The 17,369-nt window shown below is 41.8% G+C and overlaps 1 protein-coding gene across 1 annotated transcript in view; it reads right to left on the bottom strand.

Annotated features, from left to right (window-relative positions):
- Window positions 1–17,369, bottom strand: part of DNAH17 (dynein axonemal heavy chain 17) — a gene marked incomplete at its 5' end in the record, with an annotated part of 119,670 nt that overhangs the window by 90,413 nt on the left and 11,888 nt on the right. The window contains 9 exons of the mRNA XM_081319927.1: window positions 852–992; window positions 8,883–8,986; window positions 9,411–9,519; window positions 11,675–11,821; window positions 13,254–13,449; window positions 13,597–13,865; window positions 15,580–15,696; window positions 15,926–16,093; window positions 16,338–16,424. Coding sequence (XP_081176053.1) covers window positions 852–992; window positions 8,883–8,986; window positions 9,411–9,519; window positions 11,675–11,821; window positions 13,254–13,449; window positions 13,597–13,865; window positions 15,580–15,696; window positions 15,926–16,093; window positions 16,338–16,424 — 1,338 coding nt within the window. The remainder of the gene's footprint in view (window positions 1–851; window positions 993–8,882; window positions 8,987–9,410; window positions 9,520–11,674; window positions 11,822–13,253; window positions 13,450–13,596; window positions 13,866–15,579; window positions 15,697–15,925; window positions 16,094–16,337; window positions 16,425–17,369) is intronic.

Below are 17,369 nucleotides of genomic sequence, written 5' to 3'. Positions count from 1 at the left end.
CAAATTCCACTGGTGGAAATCTGAGGCTGAATAAAAATTATTTGGTTGGGAGAGGTTACATATTAAAAACAGATTTAAATCCACAGCTCCTTTTTACTTGACCCTCCTGTGAATATGAATTCAATGTTATTCAAGGGTTTACTTTGCAGTTCAGGGTACTGGTAGATATATTCTAAGGCATTGGCATGATTTTCTCAGTAGTTACTCCAGTGGTATATATATTTTAAGCTTTTCCGTCTTCAGGTTAAGCATCTAAATAATGCCTATTGGTTTTTAAAAGGCATTTTATAAAAAATCAATTAGCAAAATAACAGTTATTCATTAGGCTGGACCACTTTACAGCTACTTGAGTATTTTAAAATCATTTCGTAAATTGCCTTATGAATCTTCAAAATGAAGACTAGAAACGTTCTAAATCAATCACTTAAAATAAATATTGTTTCCTACCTCCAAAAGTATTTCAGCTTGGTACTTCACACTTTACAAGGAGCATACAGTACATATTTCAGGCTAACATTCTCCACTGAGGAAAAACTTCCAAAAGTGGCTAGTAAGGATGTAATTCCAAAAGTAAGCATTCTTAACACATTATGTTAAGATTGCAGCCACATATACTTTATATGCAAAAAAACTTGGATTTAATCCTTGGTGTATCTAAGTAAGATTCATAAAGATCAACCAATGGAGGCAATACTATAATCAATACTGAAAGAGATGAAGTCAATCTGATGTGATAAAGACAATTTCCTATGTTCCTGAAGGTGTGTAAAAACTAGTACTGTTGACAAACGTAATATTCAAGAAATGGTCCATATTACTGTGAAAACTATCTTTCTCTCTCTCCTTCATACCTCCACCATACTCTGGATCTTCTGCCCAGCATCTTTGATGGCTGCATAGCGTTTGTTTATATTTGTTTGTCTTCCGTCTAGATCAAGAAGAGCTGTCTCCTTGTTGTCTTTCCTTTCAAACAAAGGACTAGCTGACCATTCCTATAAGAAGAAACAGTATAGGAAGAAGTTCCTTTACAGCAGCTGTCACAAATAAATCTGTAGCCAATGTAGTCCTAGGTTGCATTAAGAGAGGGATAAAATCAAGATCACGTGAAGTATTAGTAACACTTTATAAAGTCTTAATAAGACCATACTCTAAGAGTATGTCACCATATTATAAAAAAGATGTAGAGACTCTGGAAAGAGTGCAGAATAAAACAACAAAGATGATTAGAGGGATGGAGGCTAAAACATATAAGTTGCAGAAATTGGGTTTTCTAGTCTAGTGAATAGGGGTGACATGATAGCAGTATTCCAATATTTGACGGGCTGCCACAAAGAAAAGGGGGTCAACTTATTTTCCAAAGCACCAGAAGGCAAAACAAGAAATAATGGATGGGAACTAATCAAGGAGAGAAGCAACCTGGAACTAAGGAGAAACTTCCTAACAGTAAGAACAATTAACTAATGGAATGGCTTGCCTTCAGAAGCTGTGGGTGCTCCATCAGTGGAGGCTTTTAAGAAGAGACTGGACAGTCACTTGTCTGGAATGGTAGAGGGCGGACATGTTAAACTCATGACATCACATGATGTCGCGTGAGGTACCGGAGCTTTTTCACCATTGCCGCCAATGGGGTGGGTGAGGTTTCGTCGTGACGCGTCCAGCCCATGGACCAGCAGTTTGACACCCTTGGTATAAGGTCTCCTGCTTGAGCAGGGGTTTGGACTAGAAGACCTCCAAGGTCCCTTCCAATTCTGTTATTCTATTCTGTTAAAACTAAAATAAAGGAACCTCCTTTTTTAAAGAAACAGGATAGGAAATTCTTTTACAGCAGCTGTCACCAATCTGTAGCAGAACAAAATTAAAACTAAAATCAAGCAACCTTCTTTTTTTTAAGTGTCTGTTAAGTCCGGAATGACGAGCGGAGACAGCGAGGTAGAACAAGGAACGTTTATTCAAACTCACATGGGTCAACTCGCTAGCAGCCGTTGAACCCTACCTTATATACTAGGTTCCATTCAAACATAACCAATCCCCGGCTCAGAATCTCCCGCCGGGACGTAACAGCCAATGATTGCACTAGGTTTTCCCACCAAAGGGAAACCACTCCCATAACTATGGACACAACACCCCTTCCCCCCTGGATGAAATTTACTATTTGACATAGTCCTTCAGATAGCTAGGAGGGTTATGCTTCCTGACTGGGTATCTGCTGGCCGTACTAACTGCTGAGGTGTCTTCAGTTCTGCCATTTACTACCACCTCTGACTCTGTTGTGTGTGGTGATGGCTCCGGTGGTATTTCCCTATTGGGTTGCTGTTGTTGCTGTTGTTGTTGGGGTTCATTGGGCTGACTGGCTGACCCTGGTGGGCTGTCGGGGGGAGCTATTTCTATTTCAGCATTACAATTCTGGGGGTTTGCTTCTATTGACCTGAATTGTATTCCCCTCCCTTTACCCCCTCAGGCCACTCAGGTATGAATTAAATCATATCCCTGTTGAATATACAGTAGAGGTGACAACTAGATTTAAGGAATTAGATCTGATAGACAGGGTGCCTGAAGAACTATGGACAGAGGTTCGCGACATTGTACAACAGGTAGCAACCAAAACCATCCCAAAGAAAAAGAAATGCAAGAAAGCAAAATGGCTGTCTGAGGAAGCTTTGCAAATAGCTGAGGAAAGGAGGAAAGCGAAAGGCAAGGGAGAAAAACATAGATATGCCCAATTGAATGCAGAATTCCAGAGAATAGCTAGAAGAGATAAGAATGCCTTCTTAAATGAACAGTGCAAAGAAATAGAAGAAAACAATAGAATAGGGAGGACCAGAGATCTTTTCAAGAAAATTGGAGAGATGAAGGGAACATTCCATGCAAAAATGGGCATGATAAAGGACCAAAATGGCAGGGACCTAACAGAGGCAGAAGAGATTAAGAAGAGGTGGCAAAATTACACAGAAGAACTATACAAGAATGAGCTTAATGTCCCAGATAATCACAATGAGGTGGTCACTGACCTCGAGCCAGACATCCTAGAATGTGAAGTGAAGTGGGCCTTAGAAAAGCTGAGCAACAACAAAGCTAGTGGAGGTGACGGTATTCCAGCTGAGCTATTCAAAATCTTAAAAGACAGTGCAGTAAAAGTGCTACACTCAATTTGCCAGCAAATTTGGAAAACTCAACAGTGGCCACAGGATTGGAAAAGATCAGTTTACATTCCAATTCCAAAGAAAGGCAGTGCCAAAGAATGTTCAAACTATCGCACCATTGCACTCATTTCTCATGCTAGTAAAGTCATGCTTAAAATCCTACAAGCTAGACTTCAGCAGTATGTGGATCGAGAACTACCAGAAGTACAGGCAGGATTTCGAAGAGGCAGAGGAACTAGAGATCAAATTGCTAACATACGCTGGATCATGGAGAAAGCTAGGGAGTTCCAGAAAAACATCTACTTCTGCTTCATTGACTATGCTAAAGCCTTTGATTGTGTGGATCATAACAAACTGTGGCAAGTTCTTAAAGAGATGGGAGTACCAGACCATCTTATTTCTCTCTTGAGAAACCTATATGCGGGTCAAGAAGCAACAGTGCGAACTGGACACGGAACCACTGATTGGTTCAAAATTGGGAAAGGAGTCCGGCAAGGCTGTATACTGTCGCCCTGCCTATTTAACTTATATGCAGAACACATCATGAGAAAGGCAGGGCTAGATGAATCAAAAGTTGGAATTAAGATTGCTGGAAGAAATATCAACAACCTAAGATACGCAGATGATACCACTCTAATGGCAGAAAGTGAAGAAGAACTAAAGAGCCTCTTGTTGCGGGTGAAGAAGGAGAGTGCAAAACTTGGGTTGAAACTTAACATTAAGAAAACCAAGATCATGGCATCTGGCCCTCTCAATTCCTGGCAAATAGATGGGGAAGAAATGGAGGTAGTGACAGATTTTGTTTTCCTGGGCTCCAAGATCACTGCAGATGGGGACTGTAGCCAAGAAATTAAAAGACGCTTGCTCCTGGGAAGGAAAGCCATGGCAAATCTAGACAGCACACTAAAAAGCAGAGACATCACCCTGTCAACAAAAGTGTGTATAGTCAAGGCTATGGTCTTCCCAGTTGCAATGTATGGCAGTGAAAGTTGGACCATAAGAAAGGCTGAGCGCCAAAGAATTGAGGCCTTTGAACTATGGTGCTGGAGAAGAATCCTGCGAGTCCCTTGGACTGCAAGGCGATCAAACCGGTCAGTCCTAGAGGAGATCAATCCTGACTGCTCTTTAGAAGGCCAGATCCTGAAGCTAAAACTCAAATACTTTGGCCACCTAATGAGAAGGAAGGACTCACTGGAGAAGAGCCTAATGCTGGGAAAGATCGAGGGCAATAGAAGAAGGGGACGACAGAGAATGAGGTGGCTGGATGGAGTCACTGAAGCAGTAGGCGTGAGCTTAAATGGACTCCAGAAGATGGTAAAAGACAGGAAGGCCTGGAGGAATGTTGTCCATAGGGTCGCGATGAGTCGGACACGACTTCGCAGCTAACAACAACAACCCTTTACCCCCTGGTGCTGTGTTAACCCTGGCTGGGGGAAAAGCAGTGTCAGCTGTAGTGATTTCCCTCTCTTTGTTAGCCTGTACGCATTCAGGGGCCCTTTTCCTTAACTGATCGATGTGTCTCCTAATCAGCTGATTCCCTTCCCCCTCAATTAAATAAGATAAGGGTCCGGTTTTGTCAATTACTACCCCTTGTGCCCATTTGTCCCCTTGTCCATAATTTCTGGCCCACACAGTGTCCCCAATGTTCAGAGACTGGGTCGGGGTGACCGGGTCATGTTCTGCAGGTAGCCTGTCAGGGTGTAGTCTGTCCAATTTTGTTATCAAACGCCTGCCCCACCTCATTTCAGCAGGGCTCTTCCCTGTGGCCGTGCACGGTGTAGTGTGTTGGGCCAACAGGAACTGAGCCAGTCTCTGATGCCAGTCGCCATGGATGATTCGTCTGAGGGCGTCCTTGGTTGTTCTGACATTTCGTTCTGCCAAACCGTTGGAGGAGGGGTGGAAGGGTGCAGATGTCGCGTGCCTAATCCAGTTGGCCTTGAGGAAGTCCTGAAATTCATTAGATGTGAATTGGGGCCCATTGTCAGAAACAATTACGTCAGGTAACCCGTGAGTGGCAAAGAGTCCCTGTAAGACCTGTATGGTTTTGGCTGACGTCATGGACTTAACAAGCACGACCTCCAACCACCAGGAGTAGCTATCCACTACTACTAGGAATGTGAGGCCCTGGAATGGGCCAGCGAAGTCAATATGGATTCTAGACCACGGGTTTCTGGCCTCTTCCCACTTGTGTACCGTTGTGTGTGCTTGCTCTGGTCTAGATCGCTGACACTGATAGCACCCAGCTACTTTGTCCTCTATGGCTGTGTCTAACCCTGGCCACCATAAGTGGCTTCTAGCTAGGGCTTTCATACGCACAATTCCAGGGTGCCCTTTGTGTAATTCCCCAATCACTGTGTTCCTATGACTCTCTGGGATAACAACCCGGTTTCCCCACAAGATACATCCTAAGTGTGATGACAATTCGTCCTTCCTCCTAAAGTACGGTGTGAACCTAGGGTCAGGGTTTTTGCTAGGCCACCCCCCTTGTACCCACGCTGCTATTCTGCTGAGTATGGGGTCTTTTCTGGTAGCTGCTGCAATGTCCCTGGCAGTCAGAGGGCATTCAGAGAGTTCTTGTAGGGGCATGATTTGTCCCACCGGTGCGGGGTCTGTGCCAGTATCCTCTAGAGGTAACCTGCTGAGGGCATCAGCGTGCCCCATCTCTTTGCCCGGTCTGTGTTTAATTGAGAATGTGTATGCAGAAAGGAAAATTGACCATCTGAGCATCCTGGGTGACATGATTTGTGGTGTCTATCGGTAGTGAATAACCCTAGCAGGGGTTTATGGTCAGTGTAAACGGTAAAGTCCCTACCATACAGGTAATCGTGGAACTTTTTTACGCCTGCCACGATGGCCAATGCTTCCCGGTCGATCTGTGCATAATTCCGTTCCGCCTTTGTTAAGGTCCTGGAATAATATGCTATAGGCCTCTGTTGACCCTGCTCATCCATGTGGCTTATGACTGCTCCCACTCCATAAGGAGAAGCGTCACACGCTAAGAATATGGGTTTGTTTTCAATAAAGTGAGTGACTGTAGAATTGCTGGACAATATGTCCTTTAGTGTTTGAAAACTAGTCCTGTGTTTTTTCTGCCACTGCCAGGGGGTCTTCCTGTCTAAAAGTCTATGGAGGGGCTCCGCAATAGCTGCTTTGTGAGGCAGGAATGTGTGATAAAAATTTATTAAGCCTAGGAAAGCTTGTAATTCCGCCTTGTTCTTGGGTTCTGGAGCTTGTTTAATTGCCCTAATTTTTCCTTCTGTAGGGTGGATGCCAAGTGCATCAATTCTAAACCCTAGGAATTCTGTTGATTTTACCCCTATGCAGCACTTATCCTTTTTTAATTTCAACCCTGCCTCTCTAAACTTCCCCAATACCTGTTCTAGCCTCTCAGCTAGGATGTCCTCAGTTTTTCCAGCAATGAGGACATCGTCGAAGTAAGGGCATACACCTGGAATGCCCTTCAAGGTCCTCTCCATCACCTCCTGGAAGATGCCTGGAGCTGCAGCTATCCCGAACTGAAGTCTGTGAACGCGGAACGCCCCCTTGTGGGTAACTATCGTTTGAGCCTCGGCGGCTTCCTTAGATACAGTAAGTTGCAAATACGCCTGCGCCAAGTCGAGCTTGGCGAAAATGGCGCCGTCCTGGATCGTCGTGAGGACCTGCTTCACCGTCGGGACCGGGTAAGCGTGTTTTTTCATGGCTAGGTTCAGGGTGGCCTGATAGTCGGCACAGATCCTCACATCCCTGTTCGGTTTCAGGGGTGTGACGATCGGTGTCTGCCACAGGCCCCCTTCTACGGGTTCTAAAAAGCCCTGGCCTACTAGCTTATCTAGTTCGGCCTCGATTTTCTGTTTAAGGGCGAAAGGCACCCTCCGGGCCTTAAGCCTAATGGGCCTAACTGTGGGGTCTAAAGTTAATGGGGGGTCCCTTGTACCTCCCTAACGACCCGTCGAATACGTCTGCGAAGTTATCGCAGACAGATTTTAGGGTTTTACTTTGTATGGTGTTAATTCCCCCAACCCAGATGCCCAGGGCCGAGAACCAATTAAGGCCTACAAGGCTAGTTCTCTGGCCCTCAGTGACTAGAACAGTTAATAATCCGCTAAACCCTTTGTATTTAACCTTAATAGTGGCCTCTCCCACTAATTCTATACGTGTTTTTTGGAAGTCGGCTAATTGTAGTTTAGTGGGTTTAAGGGGAATTCTATGGCCACTTCTGTTTTCTATGTACCTAAGGGTGTCCCTTGAAATTATAGATACTGAGGCCCCGGAGTCCACTTCCATCTTGCAAGGGATGCCTTGCAGTTGGACTTCTATTCTTAATTTAGGCCTCAAAATGTGGTTAATTCTAGGGGTATGAATTAGTCTAGGGGTTCCCATGTGATTGACCCCCACCCCTGCCCCCGGTTTGGAAGTGCGTGCCTTAGGCCTAGGGATCTCTCCGCCACTCCGTTCGGGGGTTACCTCACCTGAGGCCCAAGCGTCGAGCTCGTGGAGACGGTTGTCGCGCGGTCGGCTTCGGCAGATGGCCTGGATGTGGCCCGTTTTCCCGCACCCTCGGCATTTGGCATTTCTGAATCTGCACGTTGATCTTAGGTGATTTCCGCCGCAGCTTCCGCACCTCGTTTCTGGGTTGCGAGGTCTGGTTGGGTTGTCCCTCTGGGGTTGTTGGAACGCAGGAGGTTGCTGTCTTCTGCTCTGGTCGGGTCCGTCGGCGCGCGGTGGTCTCGGCGCCATCTTCCCGAACCTTTGGGCAATCTCGGCAATATCGGCTTCCCACTGGTAGTCCACCTCCCCACCGTCCACATGGCTCTCAAGGTTTACTTCGGCTGAGGCAGCCATGCTGTTGTAGGGGGGGGTCGCGTCTGCTTGTAGACTCGTACGTGAGTAGCTCGTCTAAGACTTCTTGGAGGTTGCCTGTGGGCTTGGAGATAATCCGGTTTTGCAAGTGTTCGTCTCGCAGCCCCAAAACCACTCGGTCCCTAATGCGAATCTCGAGATTGTCGTATTTACAGCGCAGGGCTGCTTCTCTGACTGCCGCCACAAACTGTTGGATAGATTCGCCTGGCCGTTGGTTCCGCTTCTCAAATATCCTCCGCCAGAACAGTTCCGACCTTTTAGGGGTGAAATGGACCCTTAGCTTGGCCAACAGGTCGGCATACGATACGCTGGAGACCGGCAGAGGTTGGCACAGGCCGACGGCCACCCAGTAAACCGGAGTGCCGCTGATGGTTAGGAGAGCCGCCGCCTTCTTCCTGTCCTCCGTGATCCCGTTGACCAGCATGTACCCCTCGACTTGACCGACATATTCTTCCCAGTCTTCAGGGTAATTAGGGTCAAACTCCTTCAGGGAACCGACTTGCGCCATCCTGTAGGCTCAGTTCGCTTGCTGCTCGGTTGACTGTGATTCAAATTTCCCGCTTTTCGCTCTGTCGGCTTTCCGCGGCTCCTTCGCTGTTCTGCCGTCAGATCCCACCTTCGTCGCCACTGTTAAGTCCGGAATGACGAGCGGAGACAGCGAGGTAGAACAAGGAACGTTTATTCAAACTCACATGGGTCAACTCGCTAGCAGCCGTTGAACCCTACCTTATATACTAGGTTCCATTCAAACATAACCAATCCCCGGCTCAGAATCTCCTGCCGGGACGTAACAGCCAATGATTGCACTAGGTTTTCCCACCGAAGGGAAACCACTCCCATAACTATGGACACAACAGTGTCTGATAGCAATGCTTTACTCACTTGCATAAGCTGGCCGATATTCTCCACATTTAATTTTGTTTTTTGAATTCTTGTCTCTAAATCATATAAAACATTTCTCATCTCTTGAATATAATCCATAACACCTGGATGGGCAACGGAAGGGAAACTTAGTTAGTAACTAGAATCTATACTTTCCTATGGATTTAATATCCAATTCCCATACTTTCTTTGCTGAAATACATCTGGTATCATGGCGCTAGAAACAAAGGGCCATAAGAACACAAGAATGGCACTGCTGTCCCTTCTAAGCAAATCAAATATTTATTTATTTATTTATTTATTTAATTTGTATACCGCCCTTCTCCCTAGGGACTCAGGGCGGTGAACAGGGCAATACATAAAAACTAAATACTGTATCTCTGGTTGTCCTTTCAAGAAAAAGACACAAAAAATATTCCTCTCCTGCTGTTGATTCCTGGTACTGATATTTGGAGGCATATTTCCCCCCTCCTAGTTTGGAAATAATGAGTTTCAGGGCAGATCCCACCTTGTAATAGGTAAATGTACCTTCATTACTCCAAAACACATTGGTCTCAGCTTTCTGTAGGCCAACATCAATTTCTTCCAGCTCAGTTTTGACCAGAGGAAGTTCTACTGGCAAAATTGTTCTCTTGATCTAAAAATGGATCAAATAAAAATAAATAGTTTATTTCAAAATGCATTCTTGATTCGTTTTATAGATACTGTATATGGTATTGTCTTGATAGCGGCATATTTTGTTTTAGCCCTTATTCTAAATATTCGGCAAGTTTAAGAAAACCTGCATAGCTTGCAGACTTACATACAGTACAAGTTTTATCTGCAGTGCTGAATTGTGAAAGAAACAGGCTGCTGCTTTTTTCAAAGGACAATCTAAGTAATGCCTCATGAGCCAATTATAATACCTTCCAATTTATTCACATAATGAATGGATGAATACATGAAATCATTCCTCATTGTTTCCTGACAAAGAAAAATATGTTGTGCCACTTTACTGCATAATCTACTGCCCCTGACCTTCGCTCATTCCGCCGGGACCTGAAGACCTGGCTCTTTGAGCTCTCTGGCCTGGTCTGAGCATATTAATTGGGATTTTAACTGTTTTTTAACTGGGGTTTTATTGCAAGGTCTATATAATTCTTTTTAATTGATTTTAAGTTTTGTAATTGTATCTGTTTTTTAAAAAAAACCTTGTGAACCGCCCTGAGTCCTATGGGAGAAGGGCGGTATATAAATTGAATAAATAAAAAAAAATACTGGAATTAAAGGAGGGAGGGATTTGTCTTAAAAAAGGGACAGAGGAAGAAAATGGGAAGCTGCTAGGATTATAAGGTAAAGGTAAAGGTAAAGGTTCCCCCGCACATGCGTGCTAGTCGTTTCCGACTCTAGGGGCCGGTGCTCATCTCCGTTTCAAAGCCGAAGAGCCAGCGCATGTCCGAGGACGTCTCCGTGGTCATGTGGCCGGCATGACTAGACGCCAAAGGCACACGGAACGCTGTTACCTTCCCACCGTAGCGGTCCCTATTTTTCTACTTGCATTTTTACGTGCTTTCGAACTGCTAGGTGGGCAGAAGCTGGGTCGAGTAACAGGCGCTCACTCTGTTACGCGGCACTCGGGATTCAACCCGCCAAACTGCCGACCTTCTGATCGACAAGCTCAGCGTCCTAACCCACTGAGCCACCGCTAGGATTATAATGAAAAGCAAAAAGAAAATACAACATCGGGAGATAGTTGCAACAGTATTTGATTACTCCCACTGTCTTTTAGTTCAGAAAACCTTGATAAGACTTCTCTGAGTTGAATATTTTATTGCTGGATGCCAATTCAGGGCACTGAAAAATAGCCAACCAGGCCTGGATTCTGAATGATTCTGCATCACAGAGACATGCTAGGTGACATTTAGAGAATTAATTTCTTCAATCTTAGCCAGATGCATAAGCAGACAATATCTGGGCAACAGGGAGGCACATCTGTCATCGGTCATCATTTTGTGTGTATTTGGGACAGAGATTTTGTCCGGCCTCGCTTTCCAGCATATGAATGTGTAGTCTGAGAAATGTGCCAGAGTTCTCTAGCCTTGCATTTTTTGCTAGATTTAGCATTTGCTCTGACTTATCTAAATTGCTGTCTAAAATGGGGCTCAGGATTATGTGGCCCGTGCAAATTAGCCTCTGGTACTATTTATCTATCAAAGTATATTTGATTCCAGTTTTCTGTGTTTGATGGCATAAAATTTAGGTTTAATAATTCTGTTGCGATGGACTGATCATTACCTAAGAAATGAATCATTATTCAGACCATCACTTATTGTGACTCAGAGCTTCTACTGATTAAGAACTAATGAAATTGATTCAACTCAGCAAGATGGATTTAAATTATTTCTGTTAGATTCCCACAGCTCAAAGACTGTTTATGAACTATTAGTTGTCTTGAGGCCTATTTGAAAGACAACAGAGTTTACCTACTTTCTAAGATCCTTGGGACCTTTCATCCATACAGAGGGCTTTCTCAGTGGTTGCTAAATCAAGAATGAATCACTAGGGAAGACGGTTCCCACTCCACTGATGGACAAACACATTTTGATTAAGACAAACTATTGACCTTAAATTGACAAGCTGTTGAAAAAAAGATTGGTATGTTTGCTACAATCAATGTCTTTCTTTGAATCTTTATGAATCTTAATGCTTTAATTCCAACTTTATTTTACCTCCATTTTAATTGTTAGCCATACTGACCTCTATTTCTAGTCGAAGGAGTGTGATTTACAGTCAGGCAGCTGATAAATAAATACCTTATTGTACCAGCCAACAATGAGATCTAAGTTGTCCACAAACTTCTGCAAAGTTTCATTCTGAGAGAAGAGGCTGCCAGCACTGCCTGGAATTTCTTTTTGCTGCTGAAAGTTCAGGTACTTGACTTCACGGAGAACAGCTATGAGCTGTATAGGAATGCAGCAGTGAGAAATAAGTGCTTTTCCAAATATAGAAAACAAAATTGAACTAAAAATGTGATGGGCTGTTGGCTGGATATGCTTGTAACACAACAGGAAGTATGTAAATGAACACAGGGATGAACCAATCTAGTTCTTTCTATCCATTCCTATAATCTTCAAATATGTTCAATTCCATTTCCACATAAAGCTGTGTGTGGCTAATATTTAATTCTGATTGCTATTCACTTTGCTGAGGAAGTTTCCCTTTCAATGCAAAGAACAGCTATCCTCCTTAGCCTGTATAAGGAATTCTTACAGGTTTTATTGAGTGGCAAAAGACTTTGGATATTCAGTAATCAAATAAAGAACATATCACCTGGTTTACTGGTACAATCAAGGTCCTGTGAAGTTTGAAAGCTCATAAGCAACCTAATTAATCTTCTTTAAACAGAATTAATTTCAAAATCCAGTAAGGATACTCTTTCTGCTATATAACTGTCATTTTGGGAAAGATTCTATTAGGATCAGTCACTGCATACAGACAATCCTCAATTTACAACCACAATTAAGCCCAAAATCTCTCTTGGTAAGCGAGACAGTTATTAAGTGAATTTTGCCCCATTTTACAACCTTTCTTGCCAGAGTTGTTAAGTGGATCACTGCAGTTGTTAAGTTAGTAACAAGGTTGTTCAATGAACCTGGCTTCCTCATTGCCTTTGCTTGTTAAAAGGTAAAGGTAAAGGTTCCCCCGCACATGCGTGCTAGTCGTTTCCGACTCTAGGGGCCGGTGCTCATCTCCGTTTCAAAGCCGAAGAGCCAGCGCTTGTCCGAGGACGTCTCCGTGGTCATGTGGCCGGCATGACTACACGCCAAAGGCGCACGGAACGCTGTTACCTTCCCACTGTAGTGGTCCCTATTTTTCTACTTGCATTTTTTACGTGCTTTCGAACTGCTAGGTTGGCAGAAGCTGGGACGAGTAACAGGCGCTCACTCTGTTACGCGGCACTCGGGATTTGACCCGCCAAACTGCCGACCTTATGATCGACAAGCTCAGCGTCCTAACCCACTGAGGTTGCAAAAGTTGATCACATGACCCTGGAACACTGCAACCGTCATAAATTTGAGTCAATGGCCAAGCATCTGAATTTTGATCATGTGACCGTGGGGATGCTGCAACTGTCTCATAAGTCACTTTTTTCCATGCTGTTGTGACTTTAACTGGTCATTAAATGGAATATTGTAAGTCGAGGACTACCTGTACTAAACAAGCATTGTACATAGATGCTGGATCATGCCCATCATTCCCAGACAGAATAGTAAGTGCTGGCTGAGAATCAGGGGTCCTGTATATCTGGAGTGTGCCATTTTGGAGAAGACTAAAAACTTGCAGTCAAGCTGACTAAAATGATGCTAGCACACTTCTGCATTATTTACTCACCTCTTTGCTGAAGTTGACACTAATAAGTCTTGTTTCTGGATCTCTATGGATCAGTGGTTGCTCTAGATTAAACTGGCAGTCTCTGTCAACTCTGGCAATCCACTCTGCATAAATTCTTTCACGGTAACCTTTCAGCAAACGTATCATCTCATCGTACTTTCCATATATCAGTTTGGCGTCAGAACTGACCATTATCCTGCAAAGAGGAAAGAAATCCCTCAGTTCCAGAAGGGAAATAGAATTTAATTAACATTAGCCTGAACAAAGCTAATAGCCTGTAATTCTACTCCAGGGAAAATATTACAAAAGACTGGACAGTCGGTAATGACGGATTGTTACTTACGGATGATCAATGGCATGCAACTCTTTCCTTGGGATTTGCAATCGTTCCTGGAGTTCTAAAGCCCATTTCAGTTGACCAGCAACAGGTGGCATATTTTTGCTAATGGGAGGCACATGATCTCCAGTTTGAGTAGCAGCTATCTGGGCATCATACAAAATCTTTGCATTGTCCAGTTCAACATTGAACATCTCCAAAATTGTAGCATAGTGGGGAGCGGCGTCTGCTTTGATCAATGGTCGTTCCAACAGAGATGAAAACATATGGATTTGCTGGAGAAGAAAAGTGGTACGAATAAGTATGTGTATAGATACACATACACATACACACATGGAATGTATCCCTTATCTTTCAATATACAGTACATCTGCAGAAAATTTTTGATGTTCTTTAAGAAGTTTTTCCTAGTCATACTTCTTGGTATGCTACTTCATCCCCATATATCAATGGCACTAACCTGCAAGGTAAATGGATAAATAGGATTGTAATCTTAAAAGTAACAAAAAGAGCCAACCCTCTGCACAAAATAACATTGGTTCCACTGTCTTCTTTTGTGCTGTAGTAGAATTTGCAAGTTTTTGAAGACGTACAAAAATGTGTGAATCAAGGTAACCATGGGAGGAATCCAAGGAATGCAACAGCACAAATAACAATGCCTCCATTGTCCCATATTCAGAGTGAAAGCTACTGTTTTTCTCTTTCCTTGCACAGCCTGGCATTTAGAAATCTATTTCCTACATAAAGAAACTGGGACACAACATGTACTTTGTGCAGCATGAATCGATCAGTTTATTCTTTAAAATATATTTCCCCTGTTCATGGTAATAATGCTTTATTGCTCACTTATGGTTTTAGCAATTCTAAAATTTTGTAGCTATCATAAAATCAATCAGAACTCAGCCAGGCAATTTCTTTTTCAAAAAACAAAACGTTTCAGCATCATCTTACAAAATTTGTCTCTACTCCAAATACTAACTCTTTTCGCAACAACTCATTTTTTCCTTTGTTGCCCACTAATATAATGGGGATAAAAATGCTAATAGAAGTATGGGTGAATTGATACTTTTGTGCATGTAAACCCTGCATCGTTTTTCTTTGATGACCCTGAAGCAAAGAAGTGAAAAATGATATGGCAAAGGAAAGAAGCAAGAATAAGATTGAAGAAGAATGGACATATCTAAAAGGCCTGAAATGGAAAATACTAAAATAGACAGGATTGTACTTGGATTATGATTGTTTTGATGAGTAGATTAAAATACTAGCTAATTAAAAACAAAAAACAAAAACAAACTCAGATGTATGAATATTAACAGTTAAATTGAAATATTGAACTGTTTAAATGAAATTAAGACATATATATGTTACGAATGATATAATGTAATTAATATACTAAGATGTAGTGATATGAAAGGATGAAAGGATGTATTAAATGTTGAAATGGGAGAAATTTTTGGCTAATTTTTAATTTGTGGAAATTATAACGAAAACCAGAATATTATATTGTATTATCAACTTGTAGATATGGAAATGAGATAAATAAGAAATATATTTATATCACCAGGTATTAGAATTGTATAAAGGGAAGGGAGGTCACCTAGAAATATAAAAATGGGAAACTTTAAACGTTTAACTTTAATATCAATGTAAAATTAAAGCTGGAAAAGTATATAAGGTGTTTGATGTCTTAAAGATGGAATGTTAAAATATAAAATATATTAAAGTATTATTAAGTAAGAAAACTACTTAATAATTGATGGATAACATAATAAGAAGTATGTTAATTTAGATAAGAGATAATATGTATCAAAGGAAAAAAGAGAGGAAATTCTGGTTATAACAAATTGGAGATTTGTATTTGTATGAAACGGAACTATTGTAACCCAGATACCATGTTGCTTTTCAAAGATACCATTGTAATATTGGAAAATCAATAAAATTATATGTAAAAAATAAGAAACAGGTAAAGCTTCACAAGAATACAAATACCTTAACAGCTGATTCAAAACTGGAACAGTCAACAAATCCTTGGTAGAAAATGGTGCCCAAACGCCTATCCAAATCCTGGATTTTGATCTCAAAATCTGCATAATCTTCATCAAATTGCTTTAAATATCAAAATAGAATAAATTAAATCAGGCAAAATCAATATATATGGACTTTTGGAAATTATTAAATCTCACTCCCCATCACAGAATCATCTGGCCCAATTTACATTACAAGAAATGCATTTGTTGCTCTAGCAATTATAAATACCAGGATTTCCTAGGTTATACTAAGTGAATAATTAATAAGGTTTATTAGTACATCTGTTTTCTATCATAAAAGGACCAACCTCATCTGCTGGGTCTAAGGGATCATATTTGCATTCTGCAAAAACTTTCACATGTTCAAGAACCTCTTCATAAATTTGAAACACCAAACTCCCTAGGACGTTGCCTCTCACACCACCCAGTTCAATTTTCTCCAGTTTGAGAAATTCAATTGCAGTCATATAAAGTTCCTTAAAAAGATATATAACCAAGTTATTCACAGATTTTTTTTAAAAAAATATTTTTAAAAAGGCCATTGTTCACAAAACAATTTTGTCTAATTACAGTTTTAAAAAACGTAGGACTTTTTAGATTTTTATAATTACTGATATGTTATACAAATAATCTGCTTTTCTATAAGAATACAGTATATAATGTTAATGCTAATTATTATTGCAGTCATTTCACATTTTATAGCAGCTAGTTCATTCCTACCTCTATGGTCTTCAGTCTATGAAAAAATAAATTCATTCTTGTAAAGACAAGAGTAGAGGGAAATTCCCAGTACTGAGGTTCTTTATCCTGAAAACATAAATAAAAATATTTTACTTTATTTATTAAATTCGTTTACTGCCCACCTTCCTGCAATAGAGCTAATATCAGGGCTCCCCCCAAAAAAAGAGGTAGGAAATGTTTGCAGAATGTGGCTTCTTAAATTCTTTCCAACCTATGCTTGTGGTGGACATAGGAGGCATCGTTAATGAAATAATGTGATTTGTGTGTATGGTCTTTCTTCCCAAGGTGTGCACATGGGTGAAAGAAAGATGATCCAATTATGGTAGATGAATATATGTTGCCTCTATATATGTGTTTCACCAGTTTAGCTGTCCCATTTTCTAATACCTTTTCTCTTTGAAATAAGCTGGTTAAAGTTTTTGTGAGAATCTTGCTTTTTAATTTTAAGGAGCTGTTAAGGAGCTGAATTTTTGGCAACAGCATACATTTGCCAATTTATCTCTTAAGTTCATTAGGGCAGTTATTTCCTGGCAAAGGAAGTACATGCAGATGTTGTATAGAGGTAGTCCTCCATTAATGTCCACTTGTTCAGCAACTGTTTGAAGCTAAGGCAGTGCTGAATGAAGAAATTTACAGCTCCTCAAAGTTGCAGCCATTGCAGGGTCTCCCATGGTCACATAATGACAGTTTGGGAACTTGGCAATTGGCACACAATTCTGACATTTGCACCATTCTGTGGTCATGTAATTGCCATTTATGACTACTGGCTTCTGAGAAGAAAAGTCAATGGGCAAGCCAGCAGGAAGTCACAAATTGTGGTCATATGACAGAATGCATAACAACTTGTACTGCCAGGACTGCCATCGTATGTTGGCACAGGTTTTTTTTTAAATTCCATTTATATCCCGCCCTTCTCCGAAGACTCAGGGCGGCTTACAAACTTAGCAGTAGCCTTCATTCTATGTATATGCCTGCTTATTAGGGCTTTCACACACACACACCCAAGCGGCA

This window comes from Vipera berus, assembly GCF_964194415.1.
Source record: "Vipera berus genome assembly, chromosome: 2".
In the NCBI taxonomy this organism is placed as follows: domain Eukaryota; kingdom Metazoa; phylum Chordata; class Lepidosauria; order Squamata; family Viperidae; genus Vipera; species Vipera berus.
This window is presented reverse-complemented; position numbering and strand designations above follow the sequence as displayed.